This window comes from Myxocyprinus asiaticus, chromosome 11 (genome assembly GCF_019703515.2).
Source record: "Myxocyprinus asiaticus isolate MX2 ecotype Aquarium Trade chromosome 11, UBuf_Myxa_2, whole genome shotgun sequence".
NCBI classification, from domain to species: Eukaryota; Metazoa; Chordata; class Actinopteri; order Cypriniformes; family Catostomidae; genus Myxocyprinus; species Myxocyprinus asiaticus.
The window spans coordinates 38,645,238-38,663,040 of NC_059354.1; the positions used below are offsets into that span (position 1 = coordinate 38,645,238).

Here is a 17,803-nt window from a genome sequence, read left to right on the forward strand (position 1 = left end):
TTCCAAAAACAAAATGAGAAATGAAAAGCACATTTTCTGAAGCAACTACGTCATTTCGTGTTGCATCTGACACTTTCGTCTAACGTGCCAGCTTGTGCACTTGACTGGTCTCAAACCAGAGTCTTCTGAGTCAAAAATGTCCAACACTCTACGGCCATGTACACACAACGAGATTCGGGAATGACAACCACGTGAATCCCCTAAATTTTCATTCCGTTTGTGTACGGAATACAGGACTGACTCCTGCAATTGCGATGATTGACAAGTGTAGCAATATAAACTCTGCAGCGTCTCGCATCTGTGAACAAGAAACATGAATGCCACCAGTTTAACCGTTTTTTGTTTGCTGTTTTTGAGTAAAGAAATTATCCACCACAGATGTATTATAATCAGACAATTTTAGTTAGCTGCCATCGACAGAACTGCCGTGTTTTGTTTACGTGTGTCTAAGCAGTTGTTGGTTGTCACAAACAGAATTTTTCGGGAGTTAATTTGATTGTAAAATGTGGTCGTTGCTCCCGTAATTTACCGAACTGTGTGTGTACAGAACAGGATTAAATACTAAAAGGTGAACTGACAACCGAATTAAGCTACAGTGTGTACGTGGCCTATGAGGTGAGCTACGGTGGACATTCACATTGAAATAAGCTTGTAAATGTAGATGAGTCAGTAATACAAGCCTTAAAATGTATAGTTTTTCAAATTTAGCATTATAGTTAAAGTGTTTTGATATCATAACATAGCACTCTGTGAGTAAAAATACATGTTTATAAAGTCGTGATTTGTCTGGAAGTGAATAAATAGAACAGTTGTTGTAGCACCTCTTGTGTTAATTTCACCAGGAAACTGTGGCAAAATGCAGAATGAGGCACGTAAAAGTCAGTTTGCAAAAATGTAGTTATTATTGTAACATTCATTCAATGTGACTATGTTGATTATTATAGCTTAAAGGTCAGACTGAAGATTATGCTTCAAAAGTGCTTTCAGACGCAAACACTAGTCCCAGTCTTTGGAGCTATTTGTAGACTCAGGCTTACCTAACATTGTCATGCTTCTGAATATAAATCTTGTGGAACATCATATCCTCCTGTTTGGCATTTATGTCGGCTTTCATCTCCATGGCGACATGTCGAGGAAGCACAGAGAGAAGGAGGCGTTCCTGCAAATGATGACAATGAAATGAAGGGGAAAGAGGAGGGGAAAAACAGCTATAAACAAAGAGAGAGATTGCCATCCCAAGATGGACAGTGATTTCTCTTAAGGGAGAGTTCAGTGTTCTACTGTACGCCCCTGTTTATATACTCAATCCATCCTCCCCTGCTGAGAGACACAATCACTGGTGGCTCAAAAAAGTGAAGTAAAGGTCTTGATTCATTTGTTTGCAGATGCCACTTGGTTTGATGCAATTACATTCAGGCACTTTTAAGGGTGATTTTAGTGTCCAAAAGTGGTACTAAATACTAAATCTCCATTAGCAAACTTTTCATGGTGAGTATCAAATCTCTTATACAAGATGGCACATTTGTAGACAGCAGGAGACCTCTAGATTTCTGTAGACTCTCACCTGTTGCTGGTTTTCTCTCTGAGAGTGCAGTCGAGCTTGAATACATTCTCTGGTCTCCTGGAAGGCTTGTCTCTGTGAGCCTTCCGCTGGGTAGTGTGTGCATACGCCAACTATATTAGTACAGGAGAAGATCAGCACATTGGACACAAGCTGTGAAAGAAAGCACAATACAAAATCAAACAACATGGTATACAACAATGTTTATTTAAGGTCTTTAAAGTGTCATGGAACCCCATATTCAACCATTTTAACCTCTGAAATACATGCAAATACAATCAAAAACATGACAATTAGGCATGGAAATCTGCAAGACAGGGGGCTGATTTGAGACAAGTGCTTAAGCTACTATTATTTTGCTAATTATGGAGTTAAAAGATTATCCAGTCTAGTTGTACACAACAAAATAAATATATGTACTCTTTTGTAAGATCACATTTAAATCCACTAATACACAAAGTTCATTTGTCATTTATCTGTAGTTCAATACACAAATAAATACCAAGCCATTTGCATTTCTACTCAGCATAGACAATACAGTATATGTGAAAATGGTTTTTGCATTTGTGGTAACTTTTAACTCTGTGATATTGATTAACGAATATTATTACATGGCTCTCTGGTATACTCGATTCTTATTGGTCAATGGCGCCATCTAGCATCTGATATTGCTTAGTAACAACCGCACGTCCACGTATCAGACCGCTCATCCGGGTGTTGTGAGCCATCATTCCTGGATCACTATGCGATCTCTACAAGTAAACTAATAAACTAATAAAATAAAACTAATAAAATAAAAACAAATCAAGGTTTCATGTGCATTTGTGTATTTATTTGGCAAGTAGTCTTGTAATAAGATGAATAATGAGCAGTCAGACATTCATTAAAAAAACAAAAAACAGAACTCCAACGCAAACCAGAGGTGAGAATTCAGTTTTTCAGCGATTTGTTTCTTCTCACATAATTTTAATGCAAATCAATATTTTATGTTCATGTATTTATTAATTTGGTTAGTAGCCATGTAATAAGTCCGCTTTGCATCAGGGTCCTGATCACCCTGTCGGGGTTTATTTTGTGATAACAACCAGATGACTGTTCATTAACCCTAATTAACACCCACACTGTAAGGATTAATGTAGTTTGTGAGGAGATTATCAGTGTATCAGTGACCTTGTCTTGTTTCAAACAACCCTCAGTCAAACTGTTAATAATTCTAGAAACTCTCCTGCAAACAAAAATTCATGCAACACAAAAAATTTTAGCAATTAGCAAAAAAAAAAACAAACAAAAAAAAAAACAATTATTGACTGCACCTTTAATTTGTGAAGTCAAACTCATTTTGGCTCTAAACAGAGAAAGCAAATGCATGAGGCCTGCAAACCTAAAATAGAGTGTATGATAAAGACTCGCCAGGCAACCTGAAGCTGTTCAGTGTCAACATATTTAAATTTATCAGGGATAAAAAGGTCCTCCTCCATCTCTTCCACAAGCGGGGTGAGGAACAGGCATCTTAACTCCTTCCACACACTGGTATTGGAGGCAGTGGACACATTTCCAATCATATCTCTGCCAAAACTGGACTGAAATTCAGTGGACATATCTCCGCCATGACCTCAGGGCCCAGAACACCAGAACACACCAGTCCCTTTAGCCTAATAAGGATAATGTGTTCACAGTCTGTAGGTTTACCTGCGCAGTTACCGTATAATCGAGCAACAGCGGGTTTTTGTGTAGTCGAGCTTCTTCATTTGTCTATCCAAGTATACATGAAAATGCATAATTGAATATTTGAAGGAAGGGCGTCAGCTTAGTGTCCACACCTTCAAATAAACACCCCTTGAAGTCCATTTCACTCAGCTCCATTACAGTATCATAAGGCCGAGACTGACCCAAAAAGCCATTTAATTTTAGCTCAATTAACTTCAGCAGATTGAATATGTGATACAGTATCTGACTATAACATTATCTCCGGGCAACTGCTGCAGTGTAGTTCTGAATGTCTGCTGCATTGAGTGTAGGATCTTGGGCCCAGTTGTGCATTAACTCCAGTCCCACCAGTGCCATAGAAACGCACACACATCAGATAAGGCTTCAAGTTGGCAATACAAATATTTCTAAGCAATAATACTCTCTATTAATACACACCCTTTACTCGTTTTGCAATGGCCTTATTAGGAAATTGGCGGAATCCCTCTGTCACTGAGTGGGAGGTGTCACATTATAGTGCTTGCTCTCAGATGCAGGAATGCGGGGGATCCAAAAGCTATCAAAGGGGGGAAAACAAGGGTATGAACCCTTTTGTTTTTAATGGATTAATGTATGCATCACGCTTCTAAAATGAGCCTTTTGTTCTTCAACTCATATGTTATTTACAATGAGTAATAATAATACAACCTGCCACCTTGAATGATGTACTGATCTGCATTTGTTGGACCTATTCATAATGAGCAGAGTTTGGGGGATGGTCTTTGTGAATCCAATCAATCATTCTCTGTCAAGGACAGCCAGTGCAGCAAACCGCCGATGCCAGATGCAAACCCAGCAAGTTGCAACAGCTGGCGTCAGGTTTATGGAATTACAGAGAGCTTTTCCTTTCTAACCATCCTGTGTCTTAGCCACGCTGATGTCCTAACTAGGTGCAGAGTAATAAAGCATCAAGCAATAAAAGCTATCTTCTACTGTATATATAAATGTGTTTTTATCCTATCTAGTTGCAAATGTATCGAGCGACAACCATCTGAGGGTCAGGAGTGCACAGGTTTCTATCAGTCAGCAAGTAATGGAGCCGATTACTACCAATGCAATTATTTGAATAAACTACCACTTTGTTGCATGCCGGTCTATTATTGTGGTATCATAAATTTTTGAAAAATAACAATAAAATAATAGCTTTGTCTCAAATGATGCACTATACACTGTACACTATACAATTACACTATGCAATCTAGTGCAAAGTGTAGTATCATCTCAAATGGAACACTATTAACTACATGAAAGCATTCACAGTTTTTCAGTTGAAAGAACTGATGTTTTAAATGTATGCAATGTGTTGCTGCTAACTTTAGAGCATTTACCAACCTCAGTCCCAGCACTTATATCTCAAATAACATACATATTCAAATAACGTGAAGTGACAGTAGAGTTATTTTAATAACCATTATAACAATTATTTTGTGACTCAAGCATTGAACTGCAACCACCTACATTATTCTAGCATTGTGGCAGCCACTTTTGCACTTTTTAGTAAAAAAAAAAAAAAAAGAAAAAAGGTAAATACTGCTGTTTATACTGTATGTATATTTTTGTGCATGAATTAACAAAAACCATTCTCCATTGTGGTCATTAGGTGAAAACTAGTCAGTGGAAAACATGCCTAGAATTTTACTGTTTTGTAGTAATCCCATTCAAAATTTTAATTACTTGGCAACAATGGCTGTTTGGTCTAAATAATGGTTCCTCTGATAAACAAAAAACCCTACACAATTTCAGATCACGAGATATCATTGTTTTAGCTAGGCCTTTTAATATATTCACACCTCCTTACTCAAACAAAAGGAGATGCTAATTGTGCTATTTAAAACCTGTTTAAGCTATGTTTGTGTGATAATGCACAATTTTTCCCTACCTCTCCATCTTTCTGTAAGCAATCCACCTGTTTACCAGCTGTTGTGCAAGCAGCAAACAATTAAAACCACACAAAGAGTGGTGGATAAGATGTAAGTTTAGGTTAATATGGAATCTTTACCACCAGTAGGAGTACAAAACTCAATTTAAAAATTCAGGTTATTATCGAAATATTTTCACAATGTCATGCACATAATAAGACAGTTGACGAGGAGCACATCCTCCAAAGAACAAAGTCTGTCTAATGGATATTCCAGGTATGCATTACTTAGGTGAACAATAATAGTATAGTATGAGGTTAAAGCTGAACCTTAACCTCATGCGACCCCATGTCCTCATGTGCGTACATTATGTTTTGTCTTCGCTATAAGCTATGCATAATTTAATTGAATTTAAACTGACTGATCTCGATTCAGGACACTCTGGGCTGTTATTAAAGGGTTAAACTTGCGCAGCACTGAGTCATGTGACAAAACAACATGGCGCTGATCACAGCGGAGATTGTCTTTGGGAGAAACGGCAACAAAACTACATCTGGTAAGAAACCTAATTAAGTTTTACCATTGAAACCTGCTTGAGTCATAAGACAAGAGTCTCTAGTTTCATCCGAAACAGCATTTTGAAAATGTAATTGATTAATCGTAACACGGCATGCTATTACACACAATGACCGCAAACAAGGACTTTAGGGCTATTTTCCCCTTAGAAATCCTATCTCCACTGTGCATTATCACCCTGAGAATCAATGGATGCATTCAAAAGATGGAAAATGTTGCTTTCAGAGGCTGTTTACAGAGTAAATTTAAATAAAAGAGTAAAAGAGTATATTGAAAATACAGGTGCATTTCAAACAGTTTTGAGACCAGTGCAGACAGACAGCACACTGGAGGTTAAGTCATTCACAAAATAGGGAGCAAGGGAGCATCCTTTAGCTTTCCTATGCAGTTAAGTGCATTCACTCTAAACTTTTAAACAGTTTAGAAAATACAACAGCACACAATCCTCAACTGTCAACATTTAACTAACCGAATAGTAGCCACACCCTTTTTAATGGCATGGGGATTTGAAGGTAACTCTAGAATTTGTTACTGCAACAGTAATGCAAGAATGCACATTAAGTGTGCAACAGAACATTGCGCTTGCGATACACTGACCAAGCATTCATGTCTGCATTTGTATACTTGGCTTAAGTATTTTTATGGCCTTAGAGTGAAAAGAAATATGAGAGTTCTGATCCCAAATACAGCAGGCTTTCTAAAGCCCAAATATTACAGTGAACACACTGCTGAGCCAGGAAAAGGTCCTTATACATATTTAATGAATATGGACATAATAATAAACACCGGGTACAGTATGTTTATAAACCAGCTTTATTTGACAAGAGCACAACTTGCACAATTAAACAAAGCCAACAACTAATTTTCTATGCAATACAGTCATCAATCATGTGGGAGCAATGGAACAGATAGAGCAGTCATCCCTGTTCCACAGCACGGCCATGGAGAGGCATGGCTTGATGAGCTGTCTTGACTGTGTTTACAGAAGTGTACTGCCTGAGACAGCATGAGCTGTAACTAGGGAACAGGCAGCGCACAGCAGAGAGAGTAATGATCGCTGGCGGAACCATAAAAATCCCACCGAGCAAAATGTGCCAAAAGTCAGTTTTTGTCCAAAAGCAAGGCCCCTGTTCCCTATCAATTCAGTTCACTTGACATTGTGGTGAAACGCTTTTGGGGAATTCCTTCTCCGATGACCTAGTTGAAGCTCTTGTATCATAATGTATCTTACACCAATAAGCCACAACATTAAAACCACCTGCCTAATATTGTGTAGGTTACCCTCGTGCCACCAAACAGCACCAACTCGCATCTCAAAATAGCATTCTGAGATGCTATTCTTCTCACCACAATTGTACAGAGCAGTTATCTGAGTTCAGGGTTGGGAGGGTTACTTTTGAAATGTATTCCACTACAGATTACAGAACACATGCTGTAAAATATTAAATGAAACAAATGACAATAAAATGCAAAGTAATTTCTTCAGTAATCAAAATACTGTTTGAATGTAACTGTATTCTAAATACCAATGATTTAAACTGTAACTGTAGTGGAATACAGTTACTTATATTTTGTATTTTAAATACGTAATCCCGTTACATATATTCCGTTACTCCCCAAACTTGTCTGAGTTACCGTAGAGTTTGTCAGTTCGAACCAGTCTGGCCATTTTTTTGTTGACCTCTCTCATCAACAAGACATTTCTGTCCACAGAACTGCCGCTCACTGGATGCTTTTTTTTTTTTTCTGGCACCATTCGGAGTAAATTCTAGAGACTGTTGTGCATGAAAATCTCAGGAGATCAGCAGTTACAGAAGTACTCAAACCAGCCCATCTGGCACCAACAATCAAGCCACGGTCCAAATGACTGAGATCACATTTGTAAAATGAACATTTTTGTTTTATTCTATAAAGTATGGACAACATTTCTCCCAAATACCAAATAAAAATATTGTCATTTAGGGCATTTGTTTGCAGAAAATGACAACTGGTCAAAATAACAAAAAAGATACACTGTTTTCAGACCTCGAATAATGCAAAGAAAACAAGTTCATATTCATTTTTAAACAACACAATACTAATGTTTTAACTTAGAAAGAGTTCTGAAATCAATATTTGGTGGAATAACCATATTTCAGTCACAGCTTTCGTGCGCCTTGGCATGCTCACCCACCCCCAGATCATCACCGATCCTCCACCAAATTTCACAGTGGGTGCGAGACACTGTGGCTTGAAGCCCTCTCCAGATCTCCATCTAACCATTAGACAACCAGGTGGAGGATCCACGATGATCTAGGGGTGCTTCAGCAAGGCTGGAATCGGGCAGATTCGTCTTTGTGAAGGGACTCATGAATCAAGCCACATACAAGGTTATCCAGGAAGAAAACCTGCTTCCTTCTGCTCTGACAATGTTCCCCAACTCTGAGGAATTTGTTTTCCAGCAGGACAATGCTCCATGCCACACAGCCAGGTCAATCAAGGTGTGGATGGAGGACCATCGGATCAAGACCCTGTCATGGCCAGCCCAATCTCCAGACCTGAACCCCAATGAAAACCTCTGGAATGTGATCAAGAGGAATATGTATGGCCACAAGCCATCAAACAAAGCCGAGCTGCTTGAATTTTTGTGCCAGGAGTGGCATAGTCACGCAACAGTAATGTGAAAGACTGGTAGAGAGCATGCCAAGACGCATGAAAGCTGTGATTGAAAATCAGGGTAATTCCACCAAATATTGATTTCTGAACTCTTCTTAAGTTAAAACATTAATATTTTGTTGTTTAAAAATGAATATGGACTTGTTTTCTTTGCATTATTAGAGGTCTGGAAACACTGCATCTTTTTTGTTATTTTGACCAGTTGTCATTTTCTGCAAATAAATGCTCTAAATGACAATATTTTTATTTGCAATTTGGGAAAAAAATTTCTTTATAGAATAAAACAAAACATTTCATTTTACTCAAACACATACCTATAAATAGTAAATCCAGAGAAACTGATAATTTTGCAGTGTTCTCTTAATTTTTTCCAGAGCTATATACACATACATACATACACAACAGTTAATTCCGGTCCTGAAATCTGATTGGACGAAAGACGTTCCATGAGTGCTAATGGTCTCACACCATCATCACTCCGCTTGTGTTTGTGCTGTTCTAAACTAAAGTGTAAGAGCAGTGCAGATGTGTTAAGAGTCATCTGTCTCTGAGTCGCATGGCACCATGCGAGGGTTGGACATGTGAACGGTTTTTAATACTTTTTATGTCATAAACCAGTGAGATTCGATACACCCTGACCCATAACTATTCTAAGAAGACAATATGTCAAAGAATTCAAAGTCCTCGGGCTCTAGAGAGATTAAAAGACACTTATGTGCTCAACCTGATACCCCAGACAGGGCCACAGACCAGCAACTCAGTTTGGACAGTGTGGCAGGAGAGATTCAGCGTCAACTGTCGAGCATGTCAGTGATGCTGGCGAAGGTCGTAGCGGAGTTGGAGGATCTTGCTGTAATACATTGATCGATCACTTCCATGGAGACTAAATACACTGAGATGGTTACAAGAATGGTGGATGTTGAGAAACGGATCAGTTATCTGGAGTCATCGGAGAGGGAATTAGCTGCAAACCCGCTAGAGATCAAGATAGATTTGAAACGCGTATGGGAAAAGTTGGAAGATTTAGAGAATCATAGCCAGCGAAACAACGTCCGAATTGTTGGAATTCCTGAGAACGAAGAAGGTCGAGATATGGTGAAATTCCTAGACGAGCTCTTTCCGAGTCTGCTTGACATAACAGGCCATAAGCTGGAAATCGAGCAAGCTCACAGAGTCCTGGCTCGGAGATCCGCTGAGAGAGACAGGCCCCAATCAATTCTGGCCAAATTTCTGAGATCATCTGATAAAGATCTCGTGTTGCGTGAGAAGTAAAGGAAGGCTTTCTTGGAAGAACCACAGCATTTTCTTGTTCCCAGACTTTGCGAAGTCGACAAGAGAGAAACCTGATCGATTCAAGGAATGCAAGAAACTCTTACATCAACGGAAGGTCGCTTTTGCACTGATGTTCCCGGCCAAATTGAGAACAGATACTAACGATGGCTGCAAAATATTTACATGCCCACAGCAAGCGATGTTCTTCATAAAGTCAATGGAATGAGTAAGTCATTGTGTGATGCAGCCGAGTGGACCAGACTCACTGAAAATTCACTTGTACGTCCGAGGAACTGAGCGCCTTCTTTGTTTCTTTTTGTGCTGGATCTGCCTAGCGGCAGGAGTATGTTTTGTGGAGTAACACTCCTTCGGAACAGTTTGCGGATGAATCTGCAAGTTATTTGTTCTTATGCCTCCTATTGGTTGGAGTTTGTTTTCTGGAATATTTCTTGCAGTCATTGGAGTGATTAAGGCACTTGTTGCTCTCGTTTATCAGCCAAGTGAGCCTGACTCACTGAACATTCACTTGACTGTCCGAGGAAACTGGGTGCCTTTTTTGTTTCTTTTTGTGCTGGTTCCGCCTAGCGGCTGGAGTTTGTTTTGTGGAATAACACTCCTTCGGAACAGTTGTGGAGGAATCTACATGTATTTGTGTTTATGCCTCCTATTGGATGGAGTTTGTTTTGTGGAATATTTCTTGAAAATCTTTAGTGTTTAGGGCATCTGTTCCACTTCTAGAGGTTGTTTTACAGATTATTTTCTGTTGTGTAATTCTGTCTCACAAACTTTGTATAGAAGCACCAGACTTGAGCAATCCGACGGCAAAGTTATCGCGGGGGCTTTCGTAGGCATACATGGACTGTTTGAGTTCAGAGGGATGGATGCCGGTTGGCACTGTTTTACGCGGGGTTAATGCACACATTTTTTTTTCTGTTTATTTGTTCTGGGGGAAGTTCAGGGTTTGTTTGTTGCTCTAATGTTGGAATGTGGTCTTTATAATTTTGTTTTTGACACAATCTTTCTAATATGGCAAAATTTCAAATGTTAGTATGAGTGAATTGTCTCTCTCCACGTGGAATGTGAATGAGTTGGGGCACCCCATAAAAAGAAGGAAGGTTATTTCTTTTCTTAAATGTAAGAAATTTGATATTGTGTTTCTTCAAGAAATACATCTTTCCCCACAGGAAGCTGAAAAATTTGGGAAGATATGGGGTGGACATGTTTTCTTTAGTGCTGGCTCAAGTAAGAGCAGGGGAGTCATTACATTGATAAGTAAACATCTACAATTAAAACGTCTCAAACAGATTAATGATAAATTAGGAAGAGTCATTATTGTTTTAGCAGAAATTCAGTGGCAAAGGTTGATTTTGGCTAATATTTACGCATCTAACACTGATGATCAGGGCTTTTTTATAGATCTTGAAGGGATATTGCAAGCCGCTGGCACCCCTCATGATATAATATTTTCGGAGGAGACTTTAATCTTTTGATGGACTCAATCCTTGATCATAGTGAAGCAAAAGTGTGTATGCCCCCTAGAGCAACAGTGACACTTCACAGGATGTGTAATATCTATCGATGAAGATATTAGAAACTTTGTGGAACTATTAGAACTCCCTAAACTGACGACTGAGCAAAACAATTATCTTGATTCTGAGTAAACTTGGAGGAGATCGGTGAGGTAATTAAGAGTTTGCCTACAGGCAAGGCTCCGGGGCCAGATGGTTTTGCCGCTGAATTTTTTAGATCTTATGCTACAGAACTGGCTCCACTTTTGTTGGAAGTTTATATGGTATCATTAAAGAATGGAAAGCTTCCATCAACCATGACACAAGCACGGATCAGTCTGATTCTTAAAAAGGACAAAGATCCAAGCGAGTGTAAGAGTTACCGTCCAATTTCCCTGATCCAGCTAGACGTTAAAATATTGTCAAAAATTCTAACTAACCGATTAAGTAAAATTATGACATATCTTATACATATAGATCAGGTGGGGCTTATTTGGGGCCGCATCTCTTCTGATAACATTAGGCGTTTCATCAATATCATGTGGTCAGTGGCGAATGATCAGACTCCGGTCGCTGCCATCTCACTTGACGCCGAAAAGGCGTTTGATATGGTAGAATGGGATTATTTTTCTTAAGATTTTGGAAATATACGGGTTCGGGAATACTTTTATTGGATGGATTAAGTTACTTTATAGACACCCGGTAGCGGCGGTACAAACAAATGGATTAATTTCAGAATATTTTTCTCTGGATAGGTGCACCTGGCAGGGTTGCCCTCTTTCCCCATTATTGTTCTGTCTTAACCTGGTACCATTAGCAGCCGCGATAAGAAGGGAAGATGATTTTCCAGGGGTGGTGGCGGGTGGTGTAGTGCATAATCTTTTGCTTTACGCAGATGATATTTTATTGTTCGTCTCCATTAGATCGATGCCTTGCCTCCATAGAATTATTAATTCCTTTTCTAAGGTCTAGGGACACAGAGTCAATTGGTCTAAATCTGAAGCTTTGGCTCTGACAGCGTGCTGCCCAGTAACGGCTTTCCAGCCGGGCGCCTTCCAGTGGCCCAAACAGGGTATTAAGTATTTGGGCATTTTATTCCCAGCAAATCTGTCTGATTTAGTTAGTTAATTTTGACCCCTTAATAAAAAAGGTTTTTGAGTGATGTTGGCAGGTGGGTTTCATTACATTTATCTATGATTGGGAAGGTTAATGTTATTAAAATGAATTGTATTCAAAAATGTAACTACCTGTTACAATCTCTCCATATCGATGTCCCCCTCTCTTACTTCAAGCAATTTGATAGCATAGCAAAGTCCTTCATTTGGAATGGTAAGCATCCTAGAATACATTTTAATAAGTTACATTTGTTACTTATTTGAATAAGTTACCGATTGACAAAGGTGGGCTAGGCCTACCCAAGATTTTGTTTTATTGTTATGCATTCGGTCTCAGACATTTGGCTCACTGGTCACTTCCACCTGAGAGAGCCCCTCCCTGGTTTTGTATTGAACAGGAAGTTCTTGCCCCTATTTTGCCAATGCAAAGCTTTTCTATCAAACTAATCCGAGAAATTAAGTTACACCCTGTTATCTCACATTTGTACTCGGTATGGACAAAAGTGTCCAGAGTGTTTAATTCGGACATTTATTTAAATGTTGCCTCAAGCATATGGCATATGTGAGTGGAGTGATGAGATCTTTTGAAAATTTGCTTCAACATTTGGGGATTCCCAGATCTTTGTTTTTGGAAGTGGCACACCCCCCCCCCCCCACTAAAGTGGCAGATACTCTGGGAGAGGTGATAATGGCTTTTGGAAAAGGTCATAAGGCATCAGTGTATTACTCCCTGCTAATTCAGTGTCTGGGGGACGGAGCTTCAACTTCTATCAAGAGATTATGGGAGAAAGTTTTAAATTTGGTATTGGAGTAGGGAGTGTGGGCTAGGATTCTAAAAAAATGTCTAGTCTGCATCTAGTGATGCAAGGGTGCGCCTTATGCAATTTATGATTTTACACAGATTCTATTGGTCCCCCACTAGATTGTATAGGCTTGGTCATAAAGACACACCTACCTGCTGGTGATGCCAATCAGAAGACGGAGACACAACCCATGCTTTTTGGGGGTGTGTTAAGATCCATGAATTTTGGTTGAAGGTTCAGAGTTTTTTGTGTGACGTTTTAGGCACTCAAATTTCACTCTGCCCCAGACTCTGTATTTTGGGCAATCATATATTTTGGGGATAAACACAAAAAAAATTGGGTTCTGACCAGCATTATGGTTGGCAGGCTAATTATTTTAAGGGGATGGAAGTCGGATAGGGCGTCCTCATTTCCGGAGTGGTGTGCAGAGACGGGGAGGGTGGCTACTTTTGAAGAGATGTCAAGCAGAAGGCTGGGGGTTCAGAATTTGTTTGACAGGAATTGGGGCAATTACTTGGTGTTTTTGGGGGACTCTCAGGGAGGGGCTGGGGAGAGAGATGTTTAGTTTTAATTATATATGATTACTATGTTTGTTTTTTGTTTTTTTTCCTTGTTTTTTTTGTGTGTGTAACTATTTGTGACCACAGGGGTGTTCTTTGTGGGTTAGGATGGGTTTGGTGATTGGGGAGAGGTATTGGGGGGTTAAATGTTAAATGTTGATTCAGTGTATATATGTTGTGTTTTTTATTTTGTTATATGTTTATGAATCAATAAAAATGTTAATTGAAAAAAATCTCTCTCTCTTTACGTTTAATTTTGTGACATTACATATTTTAGCCAGCAGGTGGAGGCAAAAGACCATTTTTGTGTGTAATATGAGCCAGTTAGTGACACGAAGTGAGTCAGCGTCACTTAGTGTTTATATTCAACAGCGCTCCGATCGCTCGTATTACTACTACACTAGTAATGTTAGGTATTAGCTTTAAACGGCTTTAAACTAACAACTTCAGCATTAAGACTCATCAAAGCTGAGAGACACAACAAACTGATTACACAAACTCAAGGCGCTTACCTCTTACCGGACTTTCCACATTGGAGAGGACAAAATGGCGGAGGAGATTGCGGTTTCTATAGCGAAAGACTCTTGTGCACAGGCTACTGCGAAATAGGGAGGAATATCCCCGCTTGGACGGCTTTTTTTCCACTGAGAAAATAGGATGCATTTCACCAAAATTACATTATCTTCAGAAAGCTGACTAACAGACTACAGCATCATCAACAGGTGATCGCACACGCTCCATCTCTCTCTCTCTCACACACACACACACACACACACACACACACACACACACACACACACACACACACACACACACACACACATCCTTGTTTCTCCAATAACATATTAGAAACAGCCCAAGCTGTGATACTAGTACTTCTGAAGTTATGTTTTTGAGAGGCTTGGATGCATCATTTGGTTTGAACCAGCAACGGCAGATTCTGATCCGTCGCATAAGAAAGTAGTTCCATGCACAAATGCGTTTTTTGTTTTTTTTTGACCGTACTCAGTTTTTCAAAAATTTGTAAAATGTACTTGTTTAATGAACTGTCGTATATAAGCAATATCACACTCGCAATCGTGCTATATGTCCCGAAATCAGCACTGCTGTGATTACCTACGGCACTCGGCCTGCGGCCTCATGCCTGAATCACAGCAGTGCTGATATAGGACCATATCGCACTCTTGCTCGTGTGATATTGCTTAAATATATATTTTTTAAAAATTCAAAAAGATTTCTGAACTGTGATGTCAGACATATTTTGTTTTTTGTTTTTTGCTTTTGAGAAAAGGGGAAGTAGCCAGACCCCAAAACATTTGGTATTATTGAAAAGCCCAGGATGTCCACTTTAAGATACATGAAACATCTATGCTGTCTCAGAGAAATTCACTAAAAACAAAAGTCCTCTACAGAGGACAAAAAATTTATTGCTAGCTCCCATGGGGATATAATGAAGTAAACTGCCGTAACATGAAAGGGAGTGTGAAATAAAAACCACGTGTGGCTTTTTAGTTTAAAGAGCAAATCCATTTAAAAGAACAAGGTGTTACAAAGAATCATCACAAAGAATCATCATCATTCTTTTCATCACAAATTCTTGCTCTTCCAGGAAAGTTATTTTCAACTCTTGTCTTGTGTTCATGTTTTCTATGGAAGTATGGTTATGTGACCTCTCACACCAAGGCAGTAGCAGCAGAACTCCCAAGAGTCGGCTTTGAAACACAATTATCTTCTTACTGGGCTTTACTGATTGCACAAAAGAAAGTTCCAATAAAAAATTTATAAAGACTACAGTACACTTGAGAAATGTCCGTCTTTTTTATGTCTTTTTGAGGATCACCTCTTGCTCTGAACTCAGCACTGGGGCTTACAGAGTGCTCTCATGGACACTGTGACACTGGTCTGATCCGTGATGGCTTTGACTCTGAAAGGGTCCTAAATGTCACATTCTGAGTCACACCTTTGAAGACAACCACTTGGCCCACTGACAAAAAGAATAGAAAGTACTTTCAATATTTCATCCTCCACATCAAAACAAATATAGCATACATATAGTCCAAATATAGCCACTGCAAACACCAGCCACATGTGACTCTTGGCTTTCGTAGCCCTTTGATGTCACTAGTAGGCTCTTAACTCCAATTTCCCTCCACAGCATTCAGGAAGCAGCAAGAGCAAGCACAAGAGCAAAAGACAAACATTTAAATACAGTAAAGGAGGCATGACATACAGTAAATGCTATAGAGTGAGTAGATGTGAAATATAAAAAAATAAAATGGAAATACAACTGTTGACAGTTGGTGTCAAATTACATAAAAGTGACAACAAAACCCTAAAACAATCAGCTTTAAGGAGATATTCATTGCATAGACAGTATGCACATAAACTTTTTCGAAACATTTGCTCAAATGCAGTAAAAACTTGATCAAGTATGAGCTTATCACTTAAAAACCGTGCATACAGAAAACCTCTAGTTCCATACTGTAATCAAGGAAGTCATACATCTGCTGGGAGACAGAAGCTAGAGGACCTCTGTAGAGCATTGGGGCTCTTGGGAACGTTTCCCTCGTCTTAGCAAAGATGCAAATGTGATAAAAATAGAAAGGGTGTTTCTCTCTTGTGAATGTATTCAGTGGTTGGAGGGTCTATTCAATGAATGCATATCAACAGGCCTGTTGGGGATACTTATCAATGCTAAGCTATACAGCTATGACGATGTAATTCTTGGGTTACGGTTCACAATTCTGGAATGTACTGCAGTTTAATGCATGTACCATCTTGCTAAGACTATGTTTAGTGGAGTCAAATGACTGCTGAAAGAAACTGAATAGCTGGCCATGTCTCATTGCCCTCCCTACTTTGCGTCTACAACTGACTGACCAAAGTTTTTAAAGACCTTAAGACACATGGTGTAATTACTCTTTCATGGTACTTATGGCTCAAAGGAATGTTATGAGTTCAATACAAGTTGTTGAGCACTACGTCAGCATTTGTGGAATGCCAGAAAAAATAATTTTGACTTGTCCCTTAGTAAAAAAAAAAAAAAAACACACACACACACACACACACACACACACACTAATTTAGTTATAAAGTAGTAAGTAACCAAAATGGAAGTAGAAGACAATTAAAAAATTATAAACACCATTTCAAATGTATAGCAGAAGAAAAGAAGAATTTGACAACTTTACATCAAATAATTCACTGGAATGTGTGATGTGACTGGAATGCTGGGGCAGTTTTCTTTTATTGTTACTGCATTTTACTGTAAACGAGATTGTTGCTTAAACAAGTCAATATTATTTTCTGTGGCAATCGAAATTATGCCACAAATGCTGTTGATACAGCTCAAGATGTTTGGAACACAGAACACTCCATACTCTACAAAACTGCAATACAAAAAATTATATTCAATACAATGTCCTTTATTCAGAGGTTACATTTTATGAGGTAACAGTTATCTGCATCTGGATCAAAACAAAAGGAAACCATTTTGCATGTTTAATTCCAATCACATGAGCAACACTGATGATCCTTTCACTAACTGTCTAGTTTCTTTCTGTACCTACGTACTATCTGTTCATCACTGGCAATCTGTCCCACTCCTCATTGGTGTAAATCAGGCCTATGACATTTGGGGACCTGGGATGGAATCCCTGATCCGGCCGATACCCATAACTCCAATCCGCATGACAGGTGGACGTGCTCGGCATTCCATAAGTGTTGATTCTGATCAGCTCACCCATAAATCAGTGCATCCCTGGTCCCTGCATCCCACAGGTTTATTTGCCATTTTTACTAAATACTGTTCCAAACCCATATGATTTTCTTACACTTGTGGAACATGAAAGGAATGTTAGGCAAAATGACAGTCTCAATCCCTGTTCACTTTCATTGTATGGAAAAAAGATGCTAAAAAATTGAATGGTGACTGAGACTAACATACTACCTAACATTTCCTTTTGTGTTCCATGGAAGAAAAAAGTAAAACGTGCTTGGAACAACATGAGGGTGAGTAAACAACAGAATTTTAATTAAGGGGTGACCTATCTCTTCAAGTACCCTCTGGGGTATACATACCCCTGGTTGGGAATCACTGCTGTAGGATAACAGTATTCCACTAGACAACTGGAACAAAGCGTTGCTAG

General features: G+C 39.0%; 1 protein-coding gene across 2 annotated transcripts in view; it reads right to left on the bottom strand.

Moving 5' to 3' along the window:
* Window positions 1-17,803, bottom strand: part of adcy5 (adenylate cyclase 5) — a 119,640-nt gene that overhangs the window by 51,737 nt on the left and 50,100 nt on the right. For both annotated transcript variants that reach the window (XM_051711047.1, XM_051711046.1), the window contains exons 2-3: window positions 1,565-1,714; window positions 1,038-1,159 (exon numbers count right to left, since the gene is read on the bottom strand). In XM_051711047.1, the coding sequence (XP_051567007.1) occupies window positions 1,038-1,159; window positions 1,565-1,714 (272 nt within the window). The remainder of the gene's footprint in view (window positions 1-1,037; window positions 1,160-1,564; window positions 1,715-17,803) is intronic.